Here is a 25,714-nt window from a genome sequence, read left to right as displayed (position 1 = left end):
AAATTAATAACCACACTAGCCACCAAGGACCGTGCCTGTCACCAGCTGTGCTCAATAAATGGGGGTTCCCAGAGGAAAGGGGAACCATCCAATGCTGACCAAGACCAACCTTCACAGAACCTCTGCCTCCTGTGATGTGTAGTTCAGGGGGCATATACCTGGCCTCTGCCCCACCGTCACCGCAGATGGAATGTCACCATTCACAGTCATTTCCCTGAGGTTTCTATTTCTAGGATTACTCAACTTAAAAGGTAAACACAGATCTGCAGGGGAGGCTGGCGGGTTAAGATGCTGACTCACACACTCTGGTGAGACGACCTCTCCCGCGCTGGGCTGGTGGGGTGAGTGAATTGAACCTTCCGTGCCTCTGGGCCCCACCTGTGAAACAGCATCAGTGACGCCTGTCCTGTCTCCACAGCTGCCTGGTGCTGTTCTCTTTATGACTAGTGAACTCGCCTAACTCTGTAGGGTCAGAAGAAGCTCAAGTTTCCATCTGAAGACACCGACGACCAAGGAGGGGCCATGACTGCTCTGAGGTCGCCCCCATGCAGGAGATGCAGGGCCCTGCAGAAGGTACCTGGGGGAGGCCTCCCGGATGCTAAGCCCAGAAGGTAGGGGTGCTGAAAGAGTGGAGGCGGGGGGCACCTGGGCCAACATGGCAAAGACTGTCTCCACCTCCCCTCCAACATGGCCACGGGGCCCCGCTCGGCACGCCATCTGGCTATGTTCTGCTTCCACCTCCCACCCACAAGGCAGCCACAGTCCCCTTGTTGTCTCCCTTCTTTCAGAGAGAAGTCCCTCCTGTTGGCTGGCTTAAAGCAAGTCAGGAATCAAAGATGTGCGGACAACTGGGTATATCAAGAGAACTGAAAACAGCGCTCAAACACAGACTTGTATACACGTTCACAGCAGCAGCATCTACAATCGACGACTGGTAGAAAACAACCCAAGTGTCTGTCAACTGACGAACGGGTCAACAAATACTCCTCTGTCCATGGGATTCTCCAGGCAAGAATACTGGAGTGGGTTGCCATTCCCTTCTCCAGGGGATCTTACTGACCCAGGGATTGAACCTAGGTCTCCCGCACTGCAGGCGGGATTCTTGACCATCTGAGCCACCGGGGAAGCCCATGTGTATCCATAAAAAGGAATATTCGGTCATCCAGAGGAATAAAGTATTGATATACATGACAACACAGATGACCCTTGAAATGATGCCATGTGAAATAAGCCAGCCACAAAAGGCCACATACTGTACCCTATTTACATAAAAACATCCAGAATAGAAAAATAATTAGAGACAGAAAGCAGAGGACTGGTTGCCAGGGCCTGGGGGGAGGGGAAAACAGGTACAGGGACTCCTTTTTGGGCGTGATGAGAATGTTCTGGAAGACAGCGGTGATGGCTGCACAAAACTGAGAATGCATAATGTGTCACTGATGATAAATTTTATGTTAGGTTCATTTTTTCTTTTAATTGGAGTATACTTGTATTACAGAGTTGTGTTTCTGCTGTACACCGAAGTGAACCAGCCATACGTATACATACATTTCCTCCCTCTGGGACCTCCCTCCAACTCAAGCCCACCGCTCTAGGTCATCACAGAGCACCCAGCTGAGCTCCCTGTGCTTTATCCAGGTGGCGCTTAGCGGTAAAGAACCCGCCTGCCAATGCAAGAGACACAGGCTTGATCCCTTGGTCGGGAAGATCCCCTGGAGGAGGGCATGGCAACCCACCCCAGTATTCTTGCCTGGAGAATTCCATGGACAGAGGAGCCTGGTGGGCTATGGTCCATAGGGTTGCAAAGAGTCGGACATGACTGAATCGACTTAGCAGGCACGCACACAGGTACAGGTGTATTTTAACACACACACACACACACACACACAGTTGGCCTCGCCACCTGCAGGCCCTCATCTAAGAGGCCCAAACCACCATCATCTTCCTTCTTGTGGTTGTGGAGGGCCAGGCCTCCTGGGAGAGCTGCCCCAGAGCAATCAAGAGGATTCAGCATGAGGAACGACCCAGTAATTAAGGTCTCTGCCAAACCTATACTTCTAATTAGTTTCCTTCCAACTTAAATCCTCCCTTCCCTTCCCTTCCCTAGTCCTGTGGCTTCTCCCCTTCCATTTCAGCAGCTTTTTCCCATGGGAATAGGAACTAGAAGCAGGGGTGAACAGTGAGGTTGGGGGCCACACCTACAATGAAGAGGATCAGAAGTGGGAATCAGGGGAGACGAAACCAGTTTCCTCCGACTCAGAAACTGTTAACCTCATGCACAGCACACCTTTGTGGGAATCAGAAAATATTGCCTCTTCTCCACATGGGCTGGGCACCTGAGTGCATGGCTGGGTTTGGCCTCCCTTGACCTCACCTCCTCCCAATCTGGGCCCCCTTGTTCAGTATAGAACCTGCTCAACTGTATATGACAGCCCATCCTCTGAGAATCTAAAGAAAATTCTGGCTCTTCTGCCCCCCACCCTTCAAATGGAGACATGTGTCCACCTACTCACTCACCCTATTTCCAATGGAACATGCAGAGGTTCCAGACAACTTCAGAAGCCCAGTCTAGAAGGTCCTCAAGAAACATCTGAGCTCGGACCCCGTTAGCAATCACCGATAATGATTTCCACTGCTTACCAAATGTTTACCGTGCACCAAGGCCTGGGTCAGGTGCCTCACACACTCATCTTTGTCACCACAAGCCTGCTGCAGAGATGCCATTTTCTTCCCCCATTTTAAAAGGAGGAATCTGAGACTCAGAGAGTTTAATATCTCACCCAAAGCTGCACAGCTAATTAACTGGTGAAACCAAACTTTAAAATATTAGCTTTGTTCAAGAGATTTCCATCCGGTTACTCAAATCCTGGCTACCCTCAGCCCATCTCTCCCCAGCTGTCTGTGATCAGCTCTGAATCTTCACCTGGACCACCTGACATCCCAGATCCCACCCAAGGAGGATGGCACCCCAGCCTGATCCCCCTGCCTGTCTCACGGCCTCCAAATGAACATATGCCTCCCCAGGAGACGTGCAGAAATATCACCACCCACGTGCAAGCAGTCACGTTCCCTGTCTGTGGGCTGACTTCCTTGTCTCCTTACTTAGAAGGACACACAACCGAAGAAAATTTTCCTCTTAGTAATGGCTACTGATTCCCCCTTGGGGTGGAAGGGGGAGGGGTGGAGAAGAGCAGGTGAACAAAGGGAAGTCACCCAGAGATTAAAAAAAAAATCCCCTCGACAGCAGTGTTTCTCAAAGTGTGGTCCCTAGGACACTCCATCCATCACCTGGGATGTGGGTTAAAGTACAGATGCCAGGGTTCTGACTTCAAATCAACCTTGAGCCTGGGAAGCTGCCTTTTAACATGTTATCCTTAAGTCTCATGCTCAATGAACTCAGAAGACAGGGTCTGCAGCTTTCCTGAGAGGGAGTGATGGAGAGAAACGATCACTTCTGAAATCAAAACTGGGAACAGAAAATTAACAATTTATAAAAAGACAGTGTTTGGCTTCCTGGCTATGTATGAAAGAAAAGACTCCTAGCCCCTAGCCCAGACCCTTCAGAAAGACTATTTTAAGAGAGACCCAGTCTCCCTCTGCAGCCTCCAGGCAGTCCAAACCCCAACCCCAGCTCCCGGTAGCCTCTTCAAGTTCAACCCGGGACTCCTCGCCCTTCAGGAGACTTCCAGGAGCACCTGGCTCTTACCTCCCACAGATGTGAGCAGACGGTCCTCGCTGGTGGTAACGGGTGGTCGTCAGACACTCAATTTCGCAGTCGGATAGGACAGGTTTAAGGTCCCCCCATTCCACGTCTTCTCACACCCCAAACCCAGAAGCAATAGAGGAGCTAAAGAAAGGCATATCCAGGAGCCCCCACACCCCCCCACACCCAGATCTATATATAACAGCGCTGAAGTTGTCAGCCTAACGAGCCACTTTCTGGCAGACCCGTTGCCATGGCAATGACTGCTAATGAGCCCAGGGCTGTGATTGGCACCGCCTGAAGGCTTCTCCACAAAAAACTCTCCAGCAAGTTCTCCTTTCCCAACCACACGGTCAGCTGGGACACCTGGGGGCAGCCAGGATGTGGCTAGGGTTGCCTGGGAGCCATGGGTCCTGGGGAACCACTTTGTTACAGGTGCACCCAGAGCAGTCCTGGACCCAATGGCCCAGAGCGGCCTCTACTGTCACTCAACATGGGCCAACCAATTAGAGACAGGGCTGCAAAGGCGCCACCAAGAAGACCAACCCCGCTGGGCCAGAGACTGGAGAGTCAAGTCCAACCCATGCTTTCTGCCGACATGTCAGGCTGGACAGAGCCCCACACAAAGCTGGGAACGGCTACCCAAGGAAAGAGCATCTTTGGCTACGGGCTAAGAGACCAGGCATGAAGTGGGGCCCCACCTCCCACACTGATGGCGCTGGCCTGCAGGCCTGTGTCTACGGGAATTCTGGGCACCTTGCCTCTATCTCACAGGTGAAAGTATTGTTCTCTCTGGCTCTGGCAGCCTTTCTATCCATGGAGAGCAACTCACAGACATTAACTGGGGAGGGAAGGGGGACCCATGACAACAGCACAGGGCATTCTGGGAAGTGTAGTCCTCGTAGTACTTTTATAGGCTGGTGGGAAGAGGATGGATGCTGACAGCATGCTCATGGTCTTCCAGTGGGTCTTCTAGGGGTTAGAGATTTGGAGACCTGGCCAGAGTGAAGGGGAGGAGGAGGAAGAGGCAGAAGAGGAGGTGGAGGAGGAGGAGGCAGAGGGGAAGCAGGTGGAAGCAGAAGAGAGGCCACACAAGAGAGAAACACTCAGGAAGGCAAGGCCATGTCCATCTTGTTCTTACCTTTACTCTAAGCTCAGTATTCAGAATATTGGATGGATGGACAGATGGATGAATGAATGGAAACTGGGAAGTGTAACAGAAACTAGGCTTCAAACAGATTTGGGAGGCTATCTCACTGAACAAGTAGACAGAGAACAGCAGTCCAAGCAATATATGTGCCAGCAGTAAAGAATCCGCCTGCCAACGCAGGAGATGCAAGAGATCTGGGTTCGAACCCTGAGTTGGGAAGATCCTCTGGAGAAGGGAATGCCAACCCACTCCAGAGGAGCCTGGCAGGCTACAGACCATGGGGTCACAAAGATTGGGACATAACTGAGCACGTGCATGCATGCATGCACACACACACACACACACACACACCCCCAATGAACACATCCCAGCTCTTCATGGAGCTGACTGAACAGACTGTTCAAGTACAGGGAGGTGGGGAGATGAGATAATACAGTGTTTTTCCAAGTGTAGGAAATAAACTGAGAAACAGCATCCGGAAGCCTCAGGAGCAGCACAAATTTCTACTCACAAGCTCATCTGATCTCCAGAAGAAAAATTCCAGGAAATCATTGAGTGACCTCAAAAGAGGGCAGGAATATACAGCATTTATGCTACAAAAGTCATAAGGAGAGAACAAACTAATGAAGAAAAGGCAAATTGGTTTAAAAAAGTGATATAAAAAAGGGACAGAATGTGCTCAAAACTGTAGGGAAACTTAAAAGATAGTGACAGAAGGAACAGCCACACTGGTTACAACAGAATATAAAATCAGTATTGCAAAAAGAAAAAAAAAAAAAAAAGAATCAGTTATGGACAAAACAAACTGAAGATTTTTTTCCCCCCTGGAATGCAAAAGGAAATGGGAAAACTTGAAAGCGGAATCAACAGAAGAGCAGGCCAAGGTGCTAGGTATTCCCGAAGAAGAAACTAGAAGAAAAGTCAAAACACAAAAGGAACTATAAACAAAGATTTCTGGGGTGGGGGGAACTTTCCTCAGCTCAAAGAAGACACACAGGAAGGTCTTTGGGATTTCAAAGCCCAACAACAAGCTGACACCCTCTAACAACACATTTACGCAGCAACGAAAGGATCAAGTCCTACAACCTTTAAGTGGGAGGAGGGTGTCTCCCTCCAGATAAGGAGCATAAATAAAGTGGCCCTCAGCTCCTCTGTGACCACGATTCCAAAGACACCTCTGGATAGTTATATAGAAAATGCTGAGGCCATTCTATGTGGCCACTATGTCACATGTCTTTCACTATGTCACTTTGTCTTTCATGAATGAAATCGCTCAAAATACACTGCTCTACCAATAAGGGCTCAGGATACTTACCAATTAAGTGCTTAAAAGATGCACTCCAACTTCTTGTCTACATCAGCTACCTTCCACAATCCGCCCCCCACTGAACCCGGCACTGTTCTCCATCCACGACGCTGCTAGAGGAAGCCTCACACCGTGGGTGAGACTGGTACCCACTCTGAGAAGTGAACATCAGTGCCATGGGGGTTCTCTCCCCGGCACCCACAAAGCTGCCAGCCCTGGGCCCAGACGCTGAACTACTCTGAGCATTGCAAATGTGTCTGGCTCCTAAAGACTCAGTGAGGGTCCCGGGGACTCTGAATATCCACCAGCAAGCCCCCACCCCGCCCTCCACCCAGTGCCTCCCTGGGGGCCCATCAATTCACTGGGCATGTTTCTTAGGACTGAATAGGCAGAGGACACAGAACAATCAACTCTGTATTTTCTGACCCTGAAAAGGAAGGGAGTGATCTGGTGAACCAGGAATTTTGATGAACACAATTACAATGTAGCCCATGCAAGGGTACAGAAGTCAACTCTCACAGGAAAACTTGCTCAATTGGAAACCATGGGGTCTCCAGCGGGGCAAGGATGGATGAAAAGCTTTGCAAGCAATACCACAAATTATGAGAATGGCTTGGATGAATGAACCTTCCAGGTTCAGAGGCCACTTCATGGCCTTTCAGTGTCAGGGGGCCAAGCAGTGGAGAATAAGAAGGAATAGATAGTGTTGGAAATGGCTTCTGTGCCAGCCCAGTACACATTCTTACATGAGCCCCACTTAACTGACCCTGGAGGAAAGACATTTTATTATTCTTGCACCTTCCATACAGATATAAACCAGAAGAGTCAATTAACAGGGTTTTAGAGAAGACAATTCAAGAGATGGGGAATTCTGAGTGGCTGGTATTTTTCCTGGGGCACCATCCAGCATGGCTGGGATTTGAGAGGGGCTCACTCCTCAGAGTCTCCTGGGAGAATCTCCACATTGACTAAACAGCATCAACGTGCTGCTGAATATCACAATCACTCTTGCTGCTTACAGACGAGTTTGGGAGCAGGAAACCAGAGTCCTCGTGGCCATGCTGAGGGCCACGTGGTGGGGGGAGGGGGATGGGGGTTCCTGTGGGTGCTCCTGAAATATGGAGAACGCTCCAGGAGTAAGCCAGGACCCACAGCTGTACCCCCACCTCGGAGTCTGGAGGGGCTTGGGGAACCCCGGAGAAAGCCCCTCCCGTCTGTCCCGTGTCTCAGGTGTGTCTCATCCTGATGTTTCCGTGCTCTAAAGGGCAACGTGCTGAGCTCCTGGCAGCCGGTTCCAACTTCTAAGCAGGAAAAACCCAAATGATTCTGCTCCCCAGCTTGTGATTCACAGAGACATTTTATTCAAACTCAGCTTCCTGATGGGCTGGTGAGAATGTCGGCTCCCTTCCTCCCACCCCTCCCTCCCCTGGCAGATTAAAAATAGCAGGGGCTGTTCTGACATCCTACCTCCACTTTGGGAGCACTGGCAGAAAACACAGGGGTCCAGGCTTAGAGAGGCTGCGTTCCCAGGCAACGAGCTGTAATTCACGTGGTTCCCTTTGCCTCCCTGGACTTCTGTCTCTTCATCTGTGAAACCAGGGGTTGTGAGCCCTCAAACACTGGGGTTCTACACCCCAAGGAGCATCTTTCATAACAGAGCCCAAAACTACCATGAGGGAAATCTCAAGGCATTTAAATGACTGGCGCAAACTTGCAAAAGCCTCCACCACATCAACAAAAGAGATGGCAGAAACCTCCTGATGAGGAAAATAAATGTTCATGAAACTTCCCCCCCTCTTTTTATGCACAATTTCCCCCCAAACTCCTCTGGGCTCCAGAGGCAGAGATCTGAAACTCCTTTGATCTAGAACTACTGCTTCATTCATTGCAGACTGGGGATTGGTGGGAAAGAGAACAGTGAAGTGATTAACAGCAATTGGAAATCATTAAATTTATGCCTGGGACTTCCATGGTGGTCCAGTGGTTAAGACTTCACCTTCCAATGCAGGGAGTATGGGTTTGATCCCGGATCGGAAGGTTAAGATCCCAAATACCTCGTGGGGCGGGGGGGAATCAACAACACTTTTAAAATCATCCACATTAAAAAATTCTTAAAAAAAAAAAAATTATGCTCAAACTTCCCAGGGGACTCAGTGGTAAAGAATCTTCCTGCCTAGCAGGAGACACAAGAGATGTGAGTTTGATCCCTGGGTGGGGAAGATCCCCTGGAGAAGGAAATGGCAACCCACTCCAGTATTCTTGCCTGGGAGATCCCACTGACAGAGGAGCCTGGCGGGCTGCAGTCCACCAGGTCGCAGAGAGTCAGACACAACTTAGTGACTCAACAGCAGCAGTTGGATAACTGAATTGTGGGCAACATACCCGAAACCTCTATGGGGAGACTGAACACTGAATTCTCCCTTTTCTGCCACAGGTCACTGTGCCAGCCTCTTCATGGCTGTAATGTCTCTACATGTCAGAGGAAGGAGTTGGGGTAAAGTTTAACACTTCCCTTAGATGAGATGGTTGGATAGCATTATCAACCCAATGGATATGACTTTGAGCAAACTCTGGGAGATAGTGGAGGAGAGGGAACTGTGGCTGTAATCCATGGGGTCGCGAAGAGTTGGACATGACTTAGGGACTGAACAACATAGTTGTAAAGGATCTCAAAATGCATCCTAGAAGAAGATCCAGGAGGAGGGGGAAAGGTAAAAAAAAAAAAAAAAAATCATCCCAGATTTTCTATACTACTTTATAAAGACATCAATTATCCCATTCTAGAAGGTACTTCTGCAGGACATTTGAGACTCATCCACAAGTAACACCCTCCCTAGGGAGCTCCTAGTAGGGTGAAGGCCCTTCTAGATGATTCCAAGTCCAATTTCCCTTCGCAAAGTAAAAAGCCTGTGAAAATGAGAATTTTTGCCAACACTTAGTATTGGAAGGGGAAAAAAATAAAGAAGAAAAAGAAATACAGCCTTCCTTCAGTATTAAGGTGCAAAACCCCAAAATGCTTTATGCCATTCCTGGCACTCTCATAAGTTGTTATGACTCTAAAGAAAACCCCATAATCAAGTTTCCCAAGCATTCTGTTCTGTTCAAAACAGATTTTAGAAGCTCAGAAGTAAGTCAGGGGGTTGAAAGTCGCTAGTCTGGGCAGTCAGAAACTTGGGAACCTCATGGAAAGCAGCCTGCCTGCCAGAAAAGGAGCTTCAAAGACAGGTGACACAGTTGCTGCCCACAGCTGCTCCGGGGGCAAAAGCAGGCTTCCTCCGGGAGAGCTGGTACTGTTTGAAAGGGAGGCAGAGTAGAGCTCACCAGGGCACAGAGGTGAGGGTCTCTGATGCTCTGGCTGCGGCTGAGATCCAAACGATCCAGCTTCATGGAAGCTGCTCTCAGGACCAAAGGGACCAAAAGGAACCTGGGGTGACCAGTCTTCTCCCCATAGGGATGCATTCGTTACTCTGCAGTGCCAACGACGTGTGCTCCCAATGATTCCAATCAAACACGTCCAACTCTGTGAACTTGCTCCCGGTGATTCCTAATGGGCTCAGAACCATGAGCACCAGAGGGAGATTAAGGCTGACAGGGGCTGGGACTGTTACTATGTGTCAGAAGGGGTGCGATTCCAACCAACCCAAGTCAGCTGCCATGTTTGGAGTCTCAGCTCCTGATGCCTATGAAACTAGACAAGTGGGACATCCGAGGACACAGCTGTGGAGGTTTGGGGTCTACCACCAACTCTCGGGGCATCGTGAAGAGAATACGGACCTAGCGCGGCCACTGTCTTGCTGTGAGGTCTTGAGCAACACACTTCATCTCTGCTGGTACGGAATTTCCTCATTTCAAGAATACGGAAGTTGGACGAGATGGTCTCCAGGGTTGAGTTTGTTTCTGCTTGAAATAGACAGCATGATGCTCAACAATCCTAGATGTTAGTGTAACTCTTTGAGGGATATGCCGTATTTGTAGGAGGAAAAGAAGTCATGTTCAAGGGCAGACATGGGATTCAGAGGTATAGACAGCCTGGAACGCTGCCTTAACCTCAAACACCTGCATTTGTGCCTCAGTGGCTCTGCCTCTCACCATGGGACTTTCTAGTGAGTTATGTCCTCACGGCCCATGTCTGCCCCTTCCCTGTCACTCCCACAGCCACACATGGTTGCTCTCTGTTTTGCCTAGAACCAGACATCCACCTGGTGTTCTGAGATTCTAGACATCTGAAGTTAAAATCTGCCCCGCATCCAAGGCAGGCTCTGGAAAAACTGTTCTGAACCTGCCGGCAGACAGTGGCCTCTGCTCACCACTCACTCAGTAACCCGCCAATGGCTGGTGCCCCACACACCTTGTTCTCTTGCCAAGAGCCTCACCGGGCTCCTCCCTGCTCCCTGAATGCCCCTCAGTGTTCATCTCCTTGCTAATCCCTTCTTCCCTGTAAACCTCCCTGCGGCCACCCACAGCCACGGCCAGACCCGCCCAGCGCTCTGCAGCCAGGCCCTGAGCAACGGTAACTGTCGGCCCTGGACTGACAGTGTCTGGGTTCTTTACAACGGTCCTTCCCCAAGTGTGGTCCCTCGGCCAGCAGCCAGGGAGTCCCCTGCGAGCTGGTTAGAAACGCAGGGTCCCAGGCCCCACGCTAGAGGCAGGCTCTCCATGGCAAAGGTCCTGGGGCAATTCAGATGCACTTTCGAAAGTAGGTCACATGACCAATCAGAGGTCAACAAGTACCACCTCTCCTCCTCCTTACAGGTGCAGGACCCTATCAGAAGCCATGCCCAAATCAGAGACACTGGTTCTGACACAGCCAGGGGGGTAGAAAGTATGGAAGGAACGTTTTTTCCCTTAGGCGAGCCTTTCCACAGAAGCTGGACGCCTTCACCCTCAGCTGTCCAGAGCCTCAACACAGTGGTCACTAAGGTCTTAGATGGTAAGAGGTCCCTCTTTCCAGAGAAAGCAGGGTGTATCTAACTTCCAGAGGCAGGAAGGTTGGCAAAAGAAGACTGTTTTCCTCCTAAGCCTCAGGAGAGCATCCATCATCTTTAGGGTGGTCACTGCTGCCGTCCCCAAGCTGGACAGAAGCAACGAGCCCAGACTGGAACCCCAGTGTCGATACTGGATTAACTGGGCAGACACCCAACTACCTTCTGGGGACCTGTGTCCTTTAATAGACTTTTATTGCCCACTGCCCCAGCTGGAACTGGGTCATGGAGTAGAGGGTAGGGGGGTGGGCAGAAACCAGGATGTGGGAGAAGTTAGGCAGGGGAGGCAAGACCTGAACTCTAATCCCCATCATAGAAAAACCCACACATCACCACACTGTTTCTCCGCCATACTGAACTAAACTGCCTTCCCAGGTAGCAAGAGGGAGCCAAGACCCCCTTTCCCCCCAACAAACATTCCCTTTTCCGTCTTTTTCCCCTCCTTCCCTGCTTTCTCAAACATCAGCCCATACCTTCCCTTCCCCCCATCGCTCTGGCCTCAGACCCATGAAAGGTGCCCCTGACACTCCAGACTTTGTAAGCTCAGCATTTGGGAGCCTGTATCTCAGAGGGTTCTTAGAACTGCCTCTCTGCAATGACAAACTCATCCCGGAAACACGCAGAGGAAAGCCAGCTGCCTACACGTCGGCAGGTGAGCGGGATCGAGTCTTACCATCGGAGGCGAGCTCATCTTCTCGGGGGGCTGCTAACTCAGGATCCTGTGTGAGGTCTCTGGGCTGCCAGCTTCCTCACCATGGCCCCCTCTGCGGGAAATGAGGCCCAGGCGGGCAGCTACCCCAGGGTCAGGGCTCCGGGCAGCCCAGAGGATGTTCCTGTGGCTTTTCACACCGCTGTTCTTTCACAAAGAACCCACTACATTGCACAGTTCCTTCCAAATCTGCTCCAGCTCTTGTGAGGAAATCAACGACGCATTCTGGACTTTCCAGATGCAAAGGGTCTGGAGGCTTGCTTTCTTCTTTTTTTGCACTCTCTCTTTTTCCCCTTTCTCAGCTAAAAAAAAGTTGGCTGAGGTCAGGACACACAATGGCCAAGCCTGTGTCACTGACCAGTTGCCTCCCACCCCCAGGCCTGTGGACAAGAGCTCCTTTGTCCACTGTATTTTAGGCGGGACTCCCTGGGTCTGCCCAGGCCCTGTAAGGGAATGTTCCGCCAACTTCTTCCCAAACCGAAGTCACGGCTCTGGCCCCAGCTCCGGCCCCAGCTGTGCAAACCCAAGGCCAGATAAAAACCAACGTAAAAAGGATGGAGAATGCCCTCCCAAAGAACCATCGTATTAGACCCGTCCAGGGCTGAAAAGCTTCAGCTCCCAGAGGAACAAGACGAGGGTCCTCTGTCTTCACTCTGCCCTTGTCACTCCTAAACCTGGACAGATAGAGGATAAAAGAGGAGGCGATGCCAGGCATCTCAGACAAAAACAACCAGGGGATCACAGATCTGTTGGTTTCATGTGAAGAAAGGACCGGACTCCAAGAGCAACACTGCCTCCAACAACGACATGAGTTGGGCAAGTACTTGGCACCTTGGTGAATCTATCCTGTCACTCCACGTACAAAGCTTTTTGGAACAGCTGAAGTTAGCACTTACAAGTGCCCTGCCTTTCTGGGTTCGCTTTCAGATGCGAATCTTAGGGATTTCAGAAACTGATTCTTGATATTGAAGTAAATATGGTTTTCTGGAGGGACTGAGGTCCCAAGGACTGGGTGGTTTCCTATAAATCATCACTTCTCTCAAACACATGAATGAAGTATCTAAGTAGGAAGGTTTCAATGCCGGTGCTTGGTTGGGGCTGGGACATCAGTACTATTGACTAGGGACACAGTCCGATCAAGGTCATGTCTTTTCTGGTTCACTGCTTACTAGCTGTGACACACAGGACAAGACCTCTAAGCTTCGGTTCCTTCAACTGTAAAAGAGAGTACCTCTCCCAAAAGGTTGTTGTGAGGATTAAAAGTGGGAGAGAATCCATGTAAATACTTAGCACAGTGCGGGGGATATGTGAGTTATTACTGTTGATGTTGTTATCATTAGCAGGGGCTGAAGGAGTCAGTGCTACAGCTTCCCTGGACACAAAAAGTTTAGACTCAACAACAAAAAACAAACAACCCTATTTTACAAGGATATTTCTCTGAAGAAGATACACAAATGGCCAGTAAGTGAGTGAAATGACATTCATGTCTCTAGTCATTAGGGAAACAGGGAAATGCAAATTCAAATCACAATAAGATAACATCTGTTGGACTTCCCTGGTGGCTCAGATGGTAAAGAATCTGCCTGTAATGTGGGAGATCTGGGTTCAATCCCTGGGAGAGGAAGAGTCCCCTGGAGAAGGAAATGGCAAAACACTCCAGTATTCTTGCCTGGAGCATCCCCTAGACAGAGGAGCCTGGCAGGCTACAGCCCATGGGGTCGCAAAGAGTCAGACACTACTGAGCACATGCATGCATGCAGTCTATATATAGGCTTATATCTACATTTGTAAAATGGTCCGAAACCAGCCACTAACAGAAGTGAGCACATATCCAGAGGTGAGGGTCCTCCCCTGGCTGCTGGATTATCTCCTTTCTGTGGCTGGGAGGGAAGACCAGGCGCAAACCCACACCTTGAGCTGTGGGACCAGCCATGCCCTGGAATACAAAGCAAGGTCCTTCTCTGCTTCTGGAAATGGGCTCCCACCCAGGAGAAGATGAGAGCAAACTTCATTTGCACCTAGACAGCCAAGATCCTTATCTTCAAGCCCTCTGAGGTTGATTTTTTAAAATACATGTATTTATTTATTTGGCTGGGTTTCCCTGGTGGCTCAGATGGTAAAGAATCTGCCTGCAATGAGGGAGACCTGGGTTCATCCCTGGGGTGGGAATATCCCCTGGAGGAAGGCATGGCAACCCCCTCCAGCATACCAGGACTTAGTTGCGGCATTCAGTATCTTCCATCTTCATTGCAGTATGCAGGATCTTTAGTTGCAGCATGCAAACTCCTCGTTGCAGCATGTGGGATCTAGTTCTCTGATCAAGGATCGAACCTGGGCCCCCTACATTGGAAGGTGGATTCTTAGCCACTGGACCACCAGGGAAGTGCCAGTCCTCTGGTTTTCTGCAATTAAAATGGCAATGGAAGTTTTTACAGCCCATGACTTCTTGTTTTTATAACAGCAAAGAGGGGACCCTTTTCAGGACGTTCAGCCCCGATGTGGCTCTGGCCTTGCACCACAAAGACGAGCAGATACAACCACAGACAATAATGCCCTACTGAAGGCAACACAGAAATCACCGTCATGGTGGTTCTCCAGCCAGAGGCAAGGGGCCCTTTTGGACCATTATAATCCAGGAGGTTGATCTGCTCTGACCTGAACTAGAGCAGAAATAAAAGTTCTGCAGAGATTTTGGTCTTAGGATTCACCCAAGTTAACATTTACTCATATACACATTCTAATAGGCTTCCTGTTTGGGGTTATCCTAGCATTCAATCCAGAAGTCATATTTCTTTTGCTTTATGAATAGTCCTCTACCATTACAGCTGGCTGTGAAAAAGAACAAATTGTTCATCTCCTTTTGGTCCCTGAAAATAAGTATGTCTCTACCTATGGAGCCCTATGATCCAAAAGCAAAAAGACCCACAATCATTTCCACCAAGCTTCATTTTCCCCAAGTTGAATGGAGTCGGATGCAACCAATCCTCCTGTAATTATTCTTGTTTCAGTCAAGCTGAACGCTGTCAACCAAAATAGGCCATGTTTGCTGCAGGACCCCTGTTGGACAAATCGTGTTGTCTTGTAATGATAATTAATAAGAAAGAACATCTGGGGATGGTGATGACTCACTTTTTCTAAATGCTTCAGCGTGATGAAGGGAGAAATTATTCACCAGCCCATGGAGTCTCTACAGTACAGGGTCTCAAAGACACCCACTCACCCCATATGCAGCCCCTGATCCATCAAGCTACTAATAACTAATCAAGCTCATAAGTAATCAAGTTACTAACGACCACTTCCAGAATGCTGTGGATGACGTAGGCAAGTATTATACGTAGAACCTGACTTCTAAAAGTTTGGAAGGTAATAAGCCACAGACAAACACAAGTGTTAAAAAAAAAATAAAAAAGAAGAAGAACCGTACAGAGGAGTCTGTAAGGAGCACCAACTGATGAGTTGGTGGACAATAGGATCTTTCAGAATCCAGAGGAGGGCAGAGCACTTTCATCTGGGAGACAGAGGGGCGGCTCCTCAGAAGATACAGAATTTGCCAGACAGCAGGGATGAAAAGAAGGGCTTGACCAGAGCAGGAAGACACAAAGTTAAGAAGTAGAATAAGCTTCGGTAACTAATGAGACGTCAGGGGAAGGATAAGTAGTAAAAGTCGACTCCAAAGGGAGCAAGGGAAGCTAGAACCAGTCGCCCAGTGATCCACCCATTAAGAGCCATTTGGGGGGCTGTGGTGGAGTCTGTTGTTGACACGTCCAAGTTCAAAGTGATCACTGGGCAGCCGTGGTGAGTCCAGCCCTCGGCACATGGAACTGGAGCACCTGCATGGAAATGATGGTGAAATCCTATAGGTCAGGGGTCCCCAACCTCCAGGATCTAAAGCCTGATGATTTGAGGCAGAGCCAATGTAATAATAATAGAAGTGAAGTGCGCAATAAATGTAATGCACTTGAATCATCCCCAAACCACTCCTTACTCCAGTCTGTGGAAAAACTGTCTTCCAGGAAACTCTGTGCCAAAATGACTGGGCACTGCTGCTCCAGGTCAATGCTGAGTTCATGTAGAAAGGATGCACAGGGGAACCTACTGGGGTGGGAGAAGGGGGTGTCACATTTAAGTAGCAGGAGAATGCATCCATTCCACCTCCATGCCCTCCATCTCCATGGGCCTCTCTCAGGACTCTTAAAGGCAAAGAAAAAACCCAGGTCTTAATCTGTTTCCCCTCCAAACCAGCCCAGTGCCTCACATGCAGGGGCTACAAGATGGGGAATGAACAGATGCAGGTTCTGAGAATCAGAGTCACAGGAAGTGATGTGGAGGGGATCTTAAGAAGAAATGTGGAGTTAAGTGTCCACGTGAGAAAATGAAAAAAGTGCTTGCTGACTACAGAGAGGCTATTGCCCCTGCTAATCTCAGAAAGAGGATTAGTTACATTACTAATGTAATGTAACTAAGAGAGAAGTTACATTACTTCAGAATATGGAAGTAAGGTGGGCATGGAAATCTGAACAGGGGCACACAAGGTGTCAGTGAGCCTGAGTACGCAGAGAAGCGAGGGAAGACATTCAGAGAGATGTCGCTCAGAAAAAAAAACAAGAACGAGGACATGGCTGTATGTAGATAGTGGCCAGCCCAGCCTACCTGGACACACGATGGCTCCTGTGAAATGACTGGCAGCCAGTTCCTTGTATTCAACATGGTGGGGTCCAAGGCCCCTCGTAAGGGAGATGTGTCCCCATCATAAAGGAGTCCCCACATCAGGTGGACATAATCAGAAATGGCACCTGGTTTGTCTAAAAGGCCTCCTAACAGATCCAGTTCTAGACCTATGGGATCCCCCACTCAGCATCTCCCAGACCCCTCAGTCACTCACATTTTGCTATCAAATCTTTTCCATCATCATGCATCAGCTACACTATGATTTACTTAATTGGTGGGTGGTGTTGTTTTGGCTGCAGAGTCTTCACTGCAGCACGCAGGCTTCTCTTACTGTGGAGGATGGGCTCTAGATCGTGTGGGCTCAGTAGTTGCAGCAAGTGGGATCTTAGTTCCCTTGACCAAGACTCAAACCCTGGTCCCCTGCATTGGAAGGTGGATTCTTAAACACTGGACCGCCATGGACATTCCCTCCTTAATTGCTTTTTTACAGACTTACATGGAACCTGAATTTAGCCTGGTCTGAAGCAATAATATCTAAAAAACATGGATTTGATTGGGTTTGGATTCTTTTTTATATTACACAGTGAAATCAGTGGAACTTAAAAACTTATCTCCTAAGTTTTCTTAGGAGATAAGAAATGATCATCATCTAAGATCATTTTGTATATCCTTAGTTGTAAACTCAGCCCAGTTGGAGAAACATATTCTCAGGCTATGTGTAAAACCAGTACGCAGCATCCAGGCAGTGGTTTAGGAGGTTCTTTTTTGAATCCCAGAAAACCAAACTGGAATTCTTTAGTGACCACATAACCACAACTACAGGAATGAGGGCCCTGGTGTGGGCCTGAATCACCATGGGGAGGACCAAGAGGACAGCAGAGGGATGCAGGAGACTTCCTGTGGGAAGGGGCATCGGCAGGAGCCCTGTGAACACCTGTGTCAACCTTGGGCTAAAGTGGCAATAAGAGGAAAAGATAAAACCCACCCAAGTTACGAAAAATCCAAAAATAGTGGCAATCAGAATCCAAGGAAAAAATCCTCCAGAACCTTTAAGATGCTTGCTCCTTGGAAGAAAAGCTATGACAAACCTAGACAGTGTATTAAAAAGCAGATACATCACTTTTCTGACAAGGGTCTGTATAGTCAAAGTTATGGGCTTTCCAGTAGTCATGTACAGATGTGAGAGTTGGACCATGAAGGCTGAGCACCAAAGAAATGATGTCTTCAAACTGTGATGTTGGAGAAGACTCTTGAGAGTCCCTTTTTGCAGAGTCCCTTGATCTCTGCAAGGAGATCAAACCAGTGAATCCTAAAGGAAATCAGTCCTGAATATTCACTGGAAGGATTGATGCTGAAGCTGAAGCTCCAATACTTTGGCCACCTGATGTGAAGAGCTGACTCACTGGAAAAGACCCAGATGCTGGGAGAGATTGAGGGCAGGAGAAGAAGGGTGAGAATAAGATGGATGAGATGGTTGGACGGTATCATCAGCTCAACAGACATGAGTTTGAACAAACTCCGGGAGATAGTGAAGGACCAAGAAACGATGGATGAGATGGTTGGATGGTATCATCAACTCAACAGACATGAGTTTGAACAAACTCCAGGAGATAGTGAAGGACCAAGAAACCTGGCGTGCTGCAGTTCATGGGGTTGCAAAGAGTCAGACACCTGACACCTGACCTCATCTTAGTGGCTGACAACAACAACCTTTAAGGCCAGTGGAGTGAATGGAGAAAATCTTACAAAGCACAGACTAATTGTGAAAGGGGAAACAGACCTTCACACCTTCACTGCTCTGTGTATAATCTGAGATGCACTTGGCACCCTCATCGTTCTGGGGCCCTGCTGTGATACACAGGATCTGTGCCCACTCGAGCACTGAACAGCCAGCCCCTGCGGCTCAGAAGCAGCCTGAGAGCTGCTCCTCCTTCTCCACCACCCGCTTTGGCACAGAGATTCCCGGAACACGAGCCAGCGGGCAGTGCAGGCAGGTGCAGGGCCTGGGAGGGGTGTCGGTTATTGGGAGAAGTATGGATCCCACAGGTCAAGTCTGGAGGGTGCCCTGGCACGGTGCAGGGGGATGGGGCCAGGATGGGGCCAGGATGGGTTTCTCACACACTCCACCCATTCGCAAGAGCAGAGAACCAGGCAGTACAGAAACAATGCAGCAGGTGACAGCCAATCTGAAAACAAGAACCAGGCTGGGAGATGTATGTATATCACTGAACCTACAGATGAACAAATGTGAAAAGGGATTCAACCCTCCCCCAAGTTTACAGAGTGCCAAAGCCTGTGACAGACGACCTATACTCTGTTGGTATAATGCAGAGTCTACATAGATCCTGCCTTATTAAGAAAGTTTAAACGGAGGGAAAACACATGGGAAATGAGTGAGGAAACACCATCTCAAAGGCTCAAAGGAAGGGCACATCTCAGAAAGTAATTCAAAAAGTAATTTAAAATGGCAGGAAACTGCTAGAATGTAAGAAGTTGTGACCTCTTAGAGAGGAACAGAAAAACTGTAATGGAAAAAAACAGGCAAAACAGAAAGGATGACATAATGAAGAAAAGGGATGAGGAAATGACTATATAAAAACTGCTCATTTAAAGCCACATTGGCAGCTGTGGATAAATAAAGATATTAAAAGTTAAATCAGTAAAGTGCAAAGTAAACTTAACAGGATCACCCAAAATTGAAAATCAAAAAAAGCAAGGATATAATGAATCAATGTAGGTTTAAGTAGTATCCCATTAGAAAACACCAGAACAAATATATTAAAATAAACAATCAATGACAAAAATAATAAAACATAATAAAAAGTCATGCACACAAACAAGCACAAGAGAAATGCTATTTAGGAAATCAGTCCTTCTCTAGACTTTTCCTCTGCTCCTACTCACAGTTAGAGAACACTTCCCACTAGAAAAAAAGCTCCATGTGGTGAAGGCTTTGTTTCGCTCACAGCTCATCAGGGCCTGGCATGGACCATCTGAAAGTGCTAGAAGACACATCCTACTGAGGTCAAAGTTTCATGGGCATGACCATGGTTTTGTTCATCCCTGTGGGTGTCTAATAAACATTTGTTGAATGACAGAAAAGACTGAGCTGTAAGTGTTTCTGTCCAAAAAGTTAGACATCCAAGATGTACATATCCAGCTGAGTTATATTAATATTTGTTATGAAAGAAACAGGAATGTTCCTGTAGACATGCAAGTTGAAGACATCACCCACTTACTCTCCAGACATTGAGGGAGAAACCAAAATTAAGATGCTGCTGCCAGGGGAATAACCATATAGATGCTTTTTTTTTCATATGTGAACCATTTTTGAAGTCTGTTGAATTTGTTACAATGCTGCTTCTGTTTTATGCCTTGGCTTTTTGGTCACGAGGCATGTGGGATCCCAGCTCCCCGACCAGGGATCAAACCTCCACCTGTGCATTGGAAGGCGAAGTCTTAACCACTGGATCACCAGGGAAACCTCCTGGATGCACTTCTTAGTGCATCGCCCCCCAACTCAGAAATCCAGCAAACTGTGCAGTCTGGGGGACTGTCCAGCTGCGAGGTTTGGTACCGAGTATTTCCCTTGGTCCTCCTCTGCGGCTTCCCTCCCATCCTGGAACCATGATACAAGTTTCTCCTGCAACATCCTTTAAGGCCAGTACAGACGAAGCCTCTGGCCACGTGTGGGGTGCATTGGTAACTGATGCCACCTTTTCTGTCCAAGCACAAGCCGATGGCCGGGGGGAACTACTGAAGCTTTGTGGATGCTGCGCTGGGAGACACACCCAACGAAAAGTATGTTTCTTCATTCACCATGGTCCAAGTGATGTGGGAGCATCATAGGGGCCATTTTCTCTGCCAAAGAATTTGGGTGATGATCTTATGCACATTTAAAACTCACACTGAATGAACCAAATCTTCCTCCACATCCTTAAACAGGAAAGACTCGTAAACCCCCCAATAGCCAATGCTTTCTGCCATCAAACCCTCTTTTATATCATCTTCTCTGAGTGGTTCCAGTTTTAGAAATGAGAGTATGCAGCATGATCTCAACTACGGAAAATAGCGCTCCCCCCAACTCCAAGCCGAGCACAAAGGAAACACATGAAAACGTTACAAAGACTTTCTTTGTTTTGTGGGATTCCTCTGGCTGTTGCAATTTATTTTATCACGTTCAAATTTTTGAGTTCTTAATTTTAAAAATTAAAAATTCCTCTTTATTTTAAAGATGTATTCGAAAACAGTGCCTTTCCCCCAAAAATCAGCATATACAATGTTAAATGTACCATATGATCCCAATTATGTAGACAAATATGCACAGCAAAGAAAAAAAAGAGAGAAGAATGCTAACTATTTTTTCTTATTTCTTCATTTTCCAAGTTTTCTATAATGAGCATATTCATTTTAAGTGCATTAAAAAAAACTCTTTAACTTATTACATTATGAGTTAATGCATGCATATAGCCTTATGCAGAATATTTAGAAAATATTTGCTGATAAAATCTCCCTCGATATATCGCATCTCACTTGTTTTTGTTGTTTTAGTCGCTAAGTCGTATCTGACTCTTTTGCGACCCCATGAACTGCAGCCCACCAGGCTCCTCTGTCCATGGGATTTCCCAGGCAAGAATACTGGAGTGGGTTGCCATTTCCTTCTCCAGGAGATCGTCCCAACCCAGGGATCAAACTCGCACTTCCTACATTGACAGGCAGGTTCTTTACCACTGAGCCACCAGGGAATACAAAATATTTAGATAACATTTGCTAATAAAATCCCCCTTGACATGTCCCACCTCATTTGCCATCCCCTAAAAGGAAAACTCTTTATCAGATTGGGGTTCATAGTGTTACCTTTCAAATGACAAGGAGATTTGGGGGGGGGTGTCTTTATTTTTAAGAAAATGAACTAAGACAAAATGAGCAACAGTAAAGAACTTACTCAACCAATGCAGGGCTGACACAAAAATTAAGAGATCAGAAGGACTGTAGAGATCACTTAATCTCATGTTGCCATTTTACAGACGGGGAAACTGAGGCTCAGAGGCAGAAGGAGGTTGGACGCCAAGCCTCCTCCTCCTTGATCATTGGCCCTAAGCCTTGGTGCTAATGTTGCCATCACGGCTGGAGAACTGGGGCTGGCCAGATGGCATGGCAGAAGCCAAACCCCATGTAGGACCCCTCCCCAGGCTGACCCCCACACGGCTCCATGCAAGACCACCTTTGCCAACAAGTCTGGCTCTCAGATCAACCATGAGCCACTTCCCATCTGTTTGTGGCCAGTGAGCCCCCGCGAAGGGGGGGTGAACCGGGAGGAAACATCTGTGCACACAAAGAGGAGTCATAAACGCACTTGATTTTCCCTTTTGGCAAAGCCTCTTCTGCTTATTTTTTTTCCACTCATTGAAATGCAAAGCTCCATTCCAACAAGGAGGCCTGGAAGATTCCAGAGGCTTCGAGGAACCACAGCCTCCGCTCCGCGACGGGGGCTCCCTAAAGAAGGTTATGCATGATGTCTGGGCTGTGGACACGGATAAGCAAGACAAGAGGCAACCCCCACAAACCACTTGGATGCCCACAGACATGCCTCTGTTTGTCCTTAAAGCTAGCTTCTAACCTTCAGCCAGGGCAGAGGAAGTTCAAGTGTAAGTTCTACAGTGTACCAGCCATATAACCTCAGGCAAGTCACTTCACCTCTTTGAACCTCTTTTTCTTTCAGCAAAAACAGAAATGCCACCACCCCCTGCACAAAATTCTTGCAAAGACTGAGTAAGAGGGCTGAAGCGATGGAAGAAACTTTGTTAAGTATCAGCTGTGCTTCCATACTGTCCTATCCCCGTGAAATCACTGAGCAACCTTTAGGAAACTCATCAGCTGAGGTCCCCAATGCTGAGTCACTGCTGCTGCACAGCCTGCAGGCTAACCTCTCAGAGGGACACCATACGACCTTCCTGACACAGACCAAGCTCACTGAAGGAGAAAGAGGAACAGCACGGGACAGGGAATCAGCACGCTCCATGGGGCAAGGCTAGGATTTTGGGGACCAGCAGAAGGGGCCAGTAAAATCTGTGGGGCCTGGAAACACCTACATCATCAGGGTTCCTGGGAAGCTGGTGACTGCCAGCAAACCAGATCAAGAAACAGACATGGCCGTGCACAAGAGCTGTGAATCCACCTACACAAGGGCCTGACAACCTTCCCAAAGGGGCCTGTGTGCGTCTTCATTTGAATTCTTGCCGCCAGCCAGGACACCTGGAGAGAGTGCTTCCAACCCTGACTTCAAGCTTCTAAAAATGAGACAGGTTGGGCTTCCCAGGTGGCACAGTGGTAAAGAATCTGGCTGCAATGCAGGAGATGCCAGTTTGATCCCTAGGTTGGGAAGATCCCCTGGAGAAGGAAATGGCTACTCATTCCAGTATTCTTGCCTGGGAAATTCCATGGACAGAGGAGCCTGGCGGGCTACAGTCCATGGGGTTGCAAAGAGTCAGACATGACTGAGCATACATGTTGGATAACAAGGAGCACAAAGGACCAGGTCTCTTTTCCCCCCACAGAATCGATTCCCCCTGACTGCACTTCACCATTTGTCCTTATCTTCTCTGGAGCTCTTCCTTGCTGAAGTAGCTGTCAATTGTGGGTCAGTAACATATCTATTGTGGCTTATGTGACCTTTACAAGAATCCTGGGAGAGAAGTATTCATTTTAGAATCAAATCATTTTCATTTTAGAATCAAATAAACCAAGGTCTTACCACTAATAAGACACAGAACTGGTTTGAGCCCAGTGTCCTGTCTCCAAGGTCGATGCTTGCCCACCAGACTCCAAGTCATCTCCCCGGTTCCTCCTTGAATTAAGGCTCAGCCTGGCTTCAATGCTCCAGCCAGCATGGAGATCCATCTTGCTCTGTCTGGAGGGCCAGCGTTCTCACTTCTTGCTGTCCCCCCCAACCTCCATACCATCAGCCCCACCTTCCCTCCCCCTGGGCTGGTCCTCTCATCACTGCCATGGATGCCTTATTCAGGGGTTGATGATGAGTGGTCTTCATGGCTTATTCACCCGAGGTTCCTGACAACATGAACAGAGTCCTACTCAAATCTGTCCCCAGACAAAGAAAATGCACCAACAAGTACTGCTGAATCAATGGAGCTCCTTCAGTCTCCGAGTAAGACTGTCAGCCCACTAACAAAGTGGGTTTCTTAATTTTCCAGGGTCACCAAGGCATGAAGGGGAGGGGAAGGGGAAGAGAGAAAGGAGGAAGGCAGAGGCAGATGCACAGCCCATGTGTTTACCTATTTTCTGCTGGGAGGGCCCTTACATACCACAAGCTGCAGGGGCCCCCAAATCATAAACGAACAAAATGCCCCGGGGGCAAAGAAGTCATCAATGACTCAGTCAGGGTCTCTGAAACAAGCATCTCACAGGCCTAGTGCCCTTCAAGTAAAGGCACTCGGGAAAAAATGTACTCTCTTGGCTCACTTAGGCTGTCCACTGAAGTCATTAAAGCCTTTAACCAGAGAGAAAGTGGACAGAAGCCAAGTGATCAGCTATGATGACAGCAGCCTGAGTTACCAAGGAGAGAGCTGAAATATACACCTGTGATGGGCTCTTACCTCTGAGTGTCAAAAGAACTGGTATATTATTAACATTTCCACCTAAGGACTCCCAGCCTGTGAATGCCTGGTCATCTATGATAAGTTTCAGCCAATCTGGGCCCGTGCCATGTCCTTCATTCCCGGGCCTTGTTTGTTGGGGTCACACACTGCTATTTCCCTGGGAAGACAGCCTGGTGACTATGCATCTCCCCAGGATGGTCAAAGGCATCAGGGCTCCTCACTACGATTGCCCCCAATGGGATGCAGAGACGGAAGTGCTGGACAAAAGGAAACTGATCTGTGGGAGATTCTGTAGCCAGAGGATCCCCTCCTGCCCTCAAGACATGCACAGAACTCTGCCTGGAGTGGCGTCGGGTGAAACCTTCGAATCTTTCTCTTCGGTCAGGGATCCCTGCCTTTCCTCCCTTCTGGGTCTTAAAAGGATGGAAAGTGACAACACAGGGTGCTGGAAGCCTGTCTGTGTTGAGCCTCAGAGCAGTGGTCCTCAGCCTTCAGCTTCTTCAGTAGGGCCATCAGAACACAGACTGCTGGGCTCCACCCTCAGCGTTTCTGAATCAGCAGGTCTGCGCAGCACCATTAATGACCTGCATTTCTGAACAAAATCCTAAGGGGTACGACTACTAGTTCAGGCATCACACTTTGAGAACCACTGATTCCAAGGCAAAAAAAAAAAAAAGCACCTGTTCTAAGTCTATTCCTTAAAAATTCATCTTTAGGAGACTGATAAATTCACTTTCAAAATAAGATTCTTTAGTACCTTCTTGGAAACCACTGGCACTCTCACTTTTCCTTCTTTTCATACACATGGGTGCAGGGTCTATTTCATATTTCCTAACCCTAAGAAAAACATCAGACAAATACTGGCAACTGTTTCATTATAGCTTTCAGCGCTGGCGATCAATAGGGCAGGGTGGGGACTAGGTCAGACTGACACACCCTCCATCAGCAGCAGCATATTGATGCCATGCAGGACAGCGGGCTCAGTGTCATCAAAACTAGTCAGTTTTTTTGCAAGAGAGGCTGGAGATTTGAATTCTTCCTAGTAGATTTTTGGAGGTTGGTAACCAACTCAAAAACTTTTAAATGAAACCATGGGCAGAAACAAAAAACCACCACCAAAAGCCCCTGGAGTTCTGCACTTGAGTTTTCCCACTGGCCACCAGGGTATAGCTCCTGGTTGTAATTGTTGTGGACCTGCCTAAACAGTCATTTGAAGAGAAGGTGCCCTTGTGTTAAAGAACTGAATACCACCATCCTAGACTAAAGGTATAAGTAGCACTTTTACCCTGTATTAGGACTTCCCAGGTGGCTCAGTGGTAAAGATTTCACCTGCCAACACAGGAGACATGAGTTCCATCCCGGGGTTTGGAAGATCCCCTGGAGGAGGAAATGGCAACCCACTCCAGTATTCTTGCCTGGGAAGAAAATCCCATGGACAGAGGAGCCTGGCTGGCTACAGTCCATGGGGCAGCAAGGGAGTCAGACACGACTGAGTGACTGAACAGCAAAACCCTGTATTAATCACCCTCTTGCTAAGACCTCTTACTACTAACACACCTGGTGGGTGAACTTCATACCAA

At 48.3% G+C, this 25,714-nt stretch overlaps 1 protein-coding gene across 8 annotated transcripts in view; it reads right to left on the bottom strand.

Moving 5' to 3' along the window:
- The window catches only part of GAS7 (growth arrest specific 7), a 200,973-nt gene that overhangs the window by 83,980 nt on the left and 91,279 nt on the right, over nt 1-25,714 (bottom strand). Inside the window, exon 1 of one of the 8 annotated variants that reach the window (XM_043474158.1) lies at nt 11,815-12,121. The exons of 5 other annotated variants lie outside the window; for them this stretch is intronic. In XM_043474158.1, coding sequence (XP_043330093.1) covers nt 11,815-11,832 — 18 coding nt within the window. In that variant the 5' untranslated portion in view covers nt 11,833-12,121. Of the gene's footprint in view, nt 1-3,706; nt 3,845-6,168; nt 6,310-11,814; nt 12,122-25,714 lie in introns of those variants that run through there. 2 more of the 8 variants (XM_043474171.1, XM_043474166.1) reach the window with 2 other exon arrangements.

Source organism: Cervus canadensis, chromosome 1 (assembly GCF_019320065.1).
Source record: "Cervus canadensis isolate Bull #8, Minnesota chromosome 1, ASM1932006v1, whole genome shotgun sequence".
NCBI classification, from domain to species: Eukaryota; Metazoa; Chordata; class Mammalia; order Artiodactyla; family Cervidae; genus Cervus; species Cervus canadensis.
The sequence above is the reverse complement of the archived record's forward strand: the minus strand, read 5'-3'. Positions and strand labels throughout refer to the sequence as shown.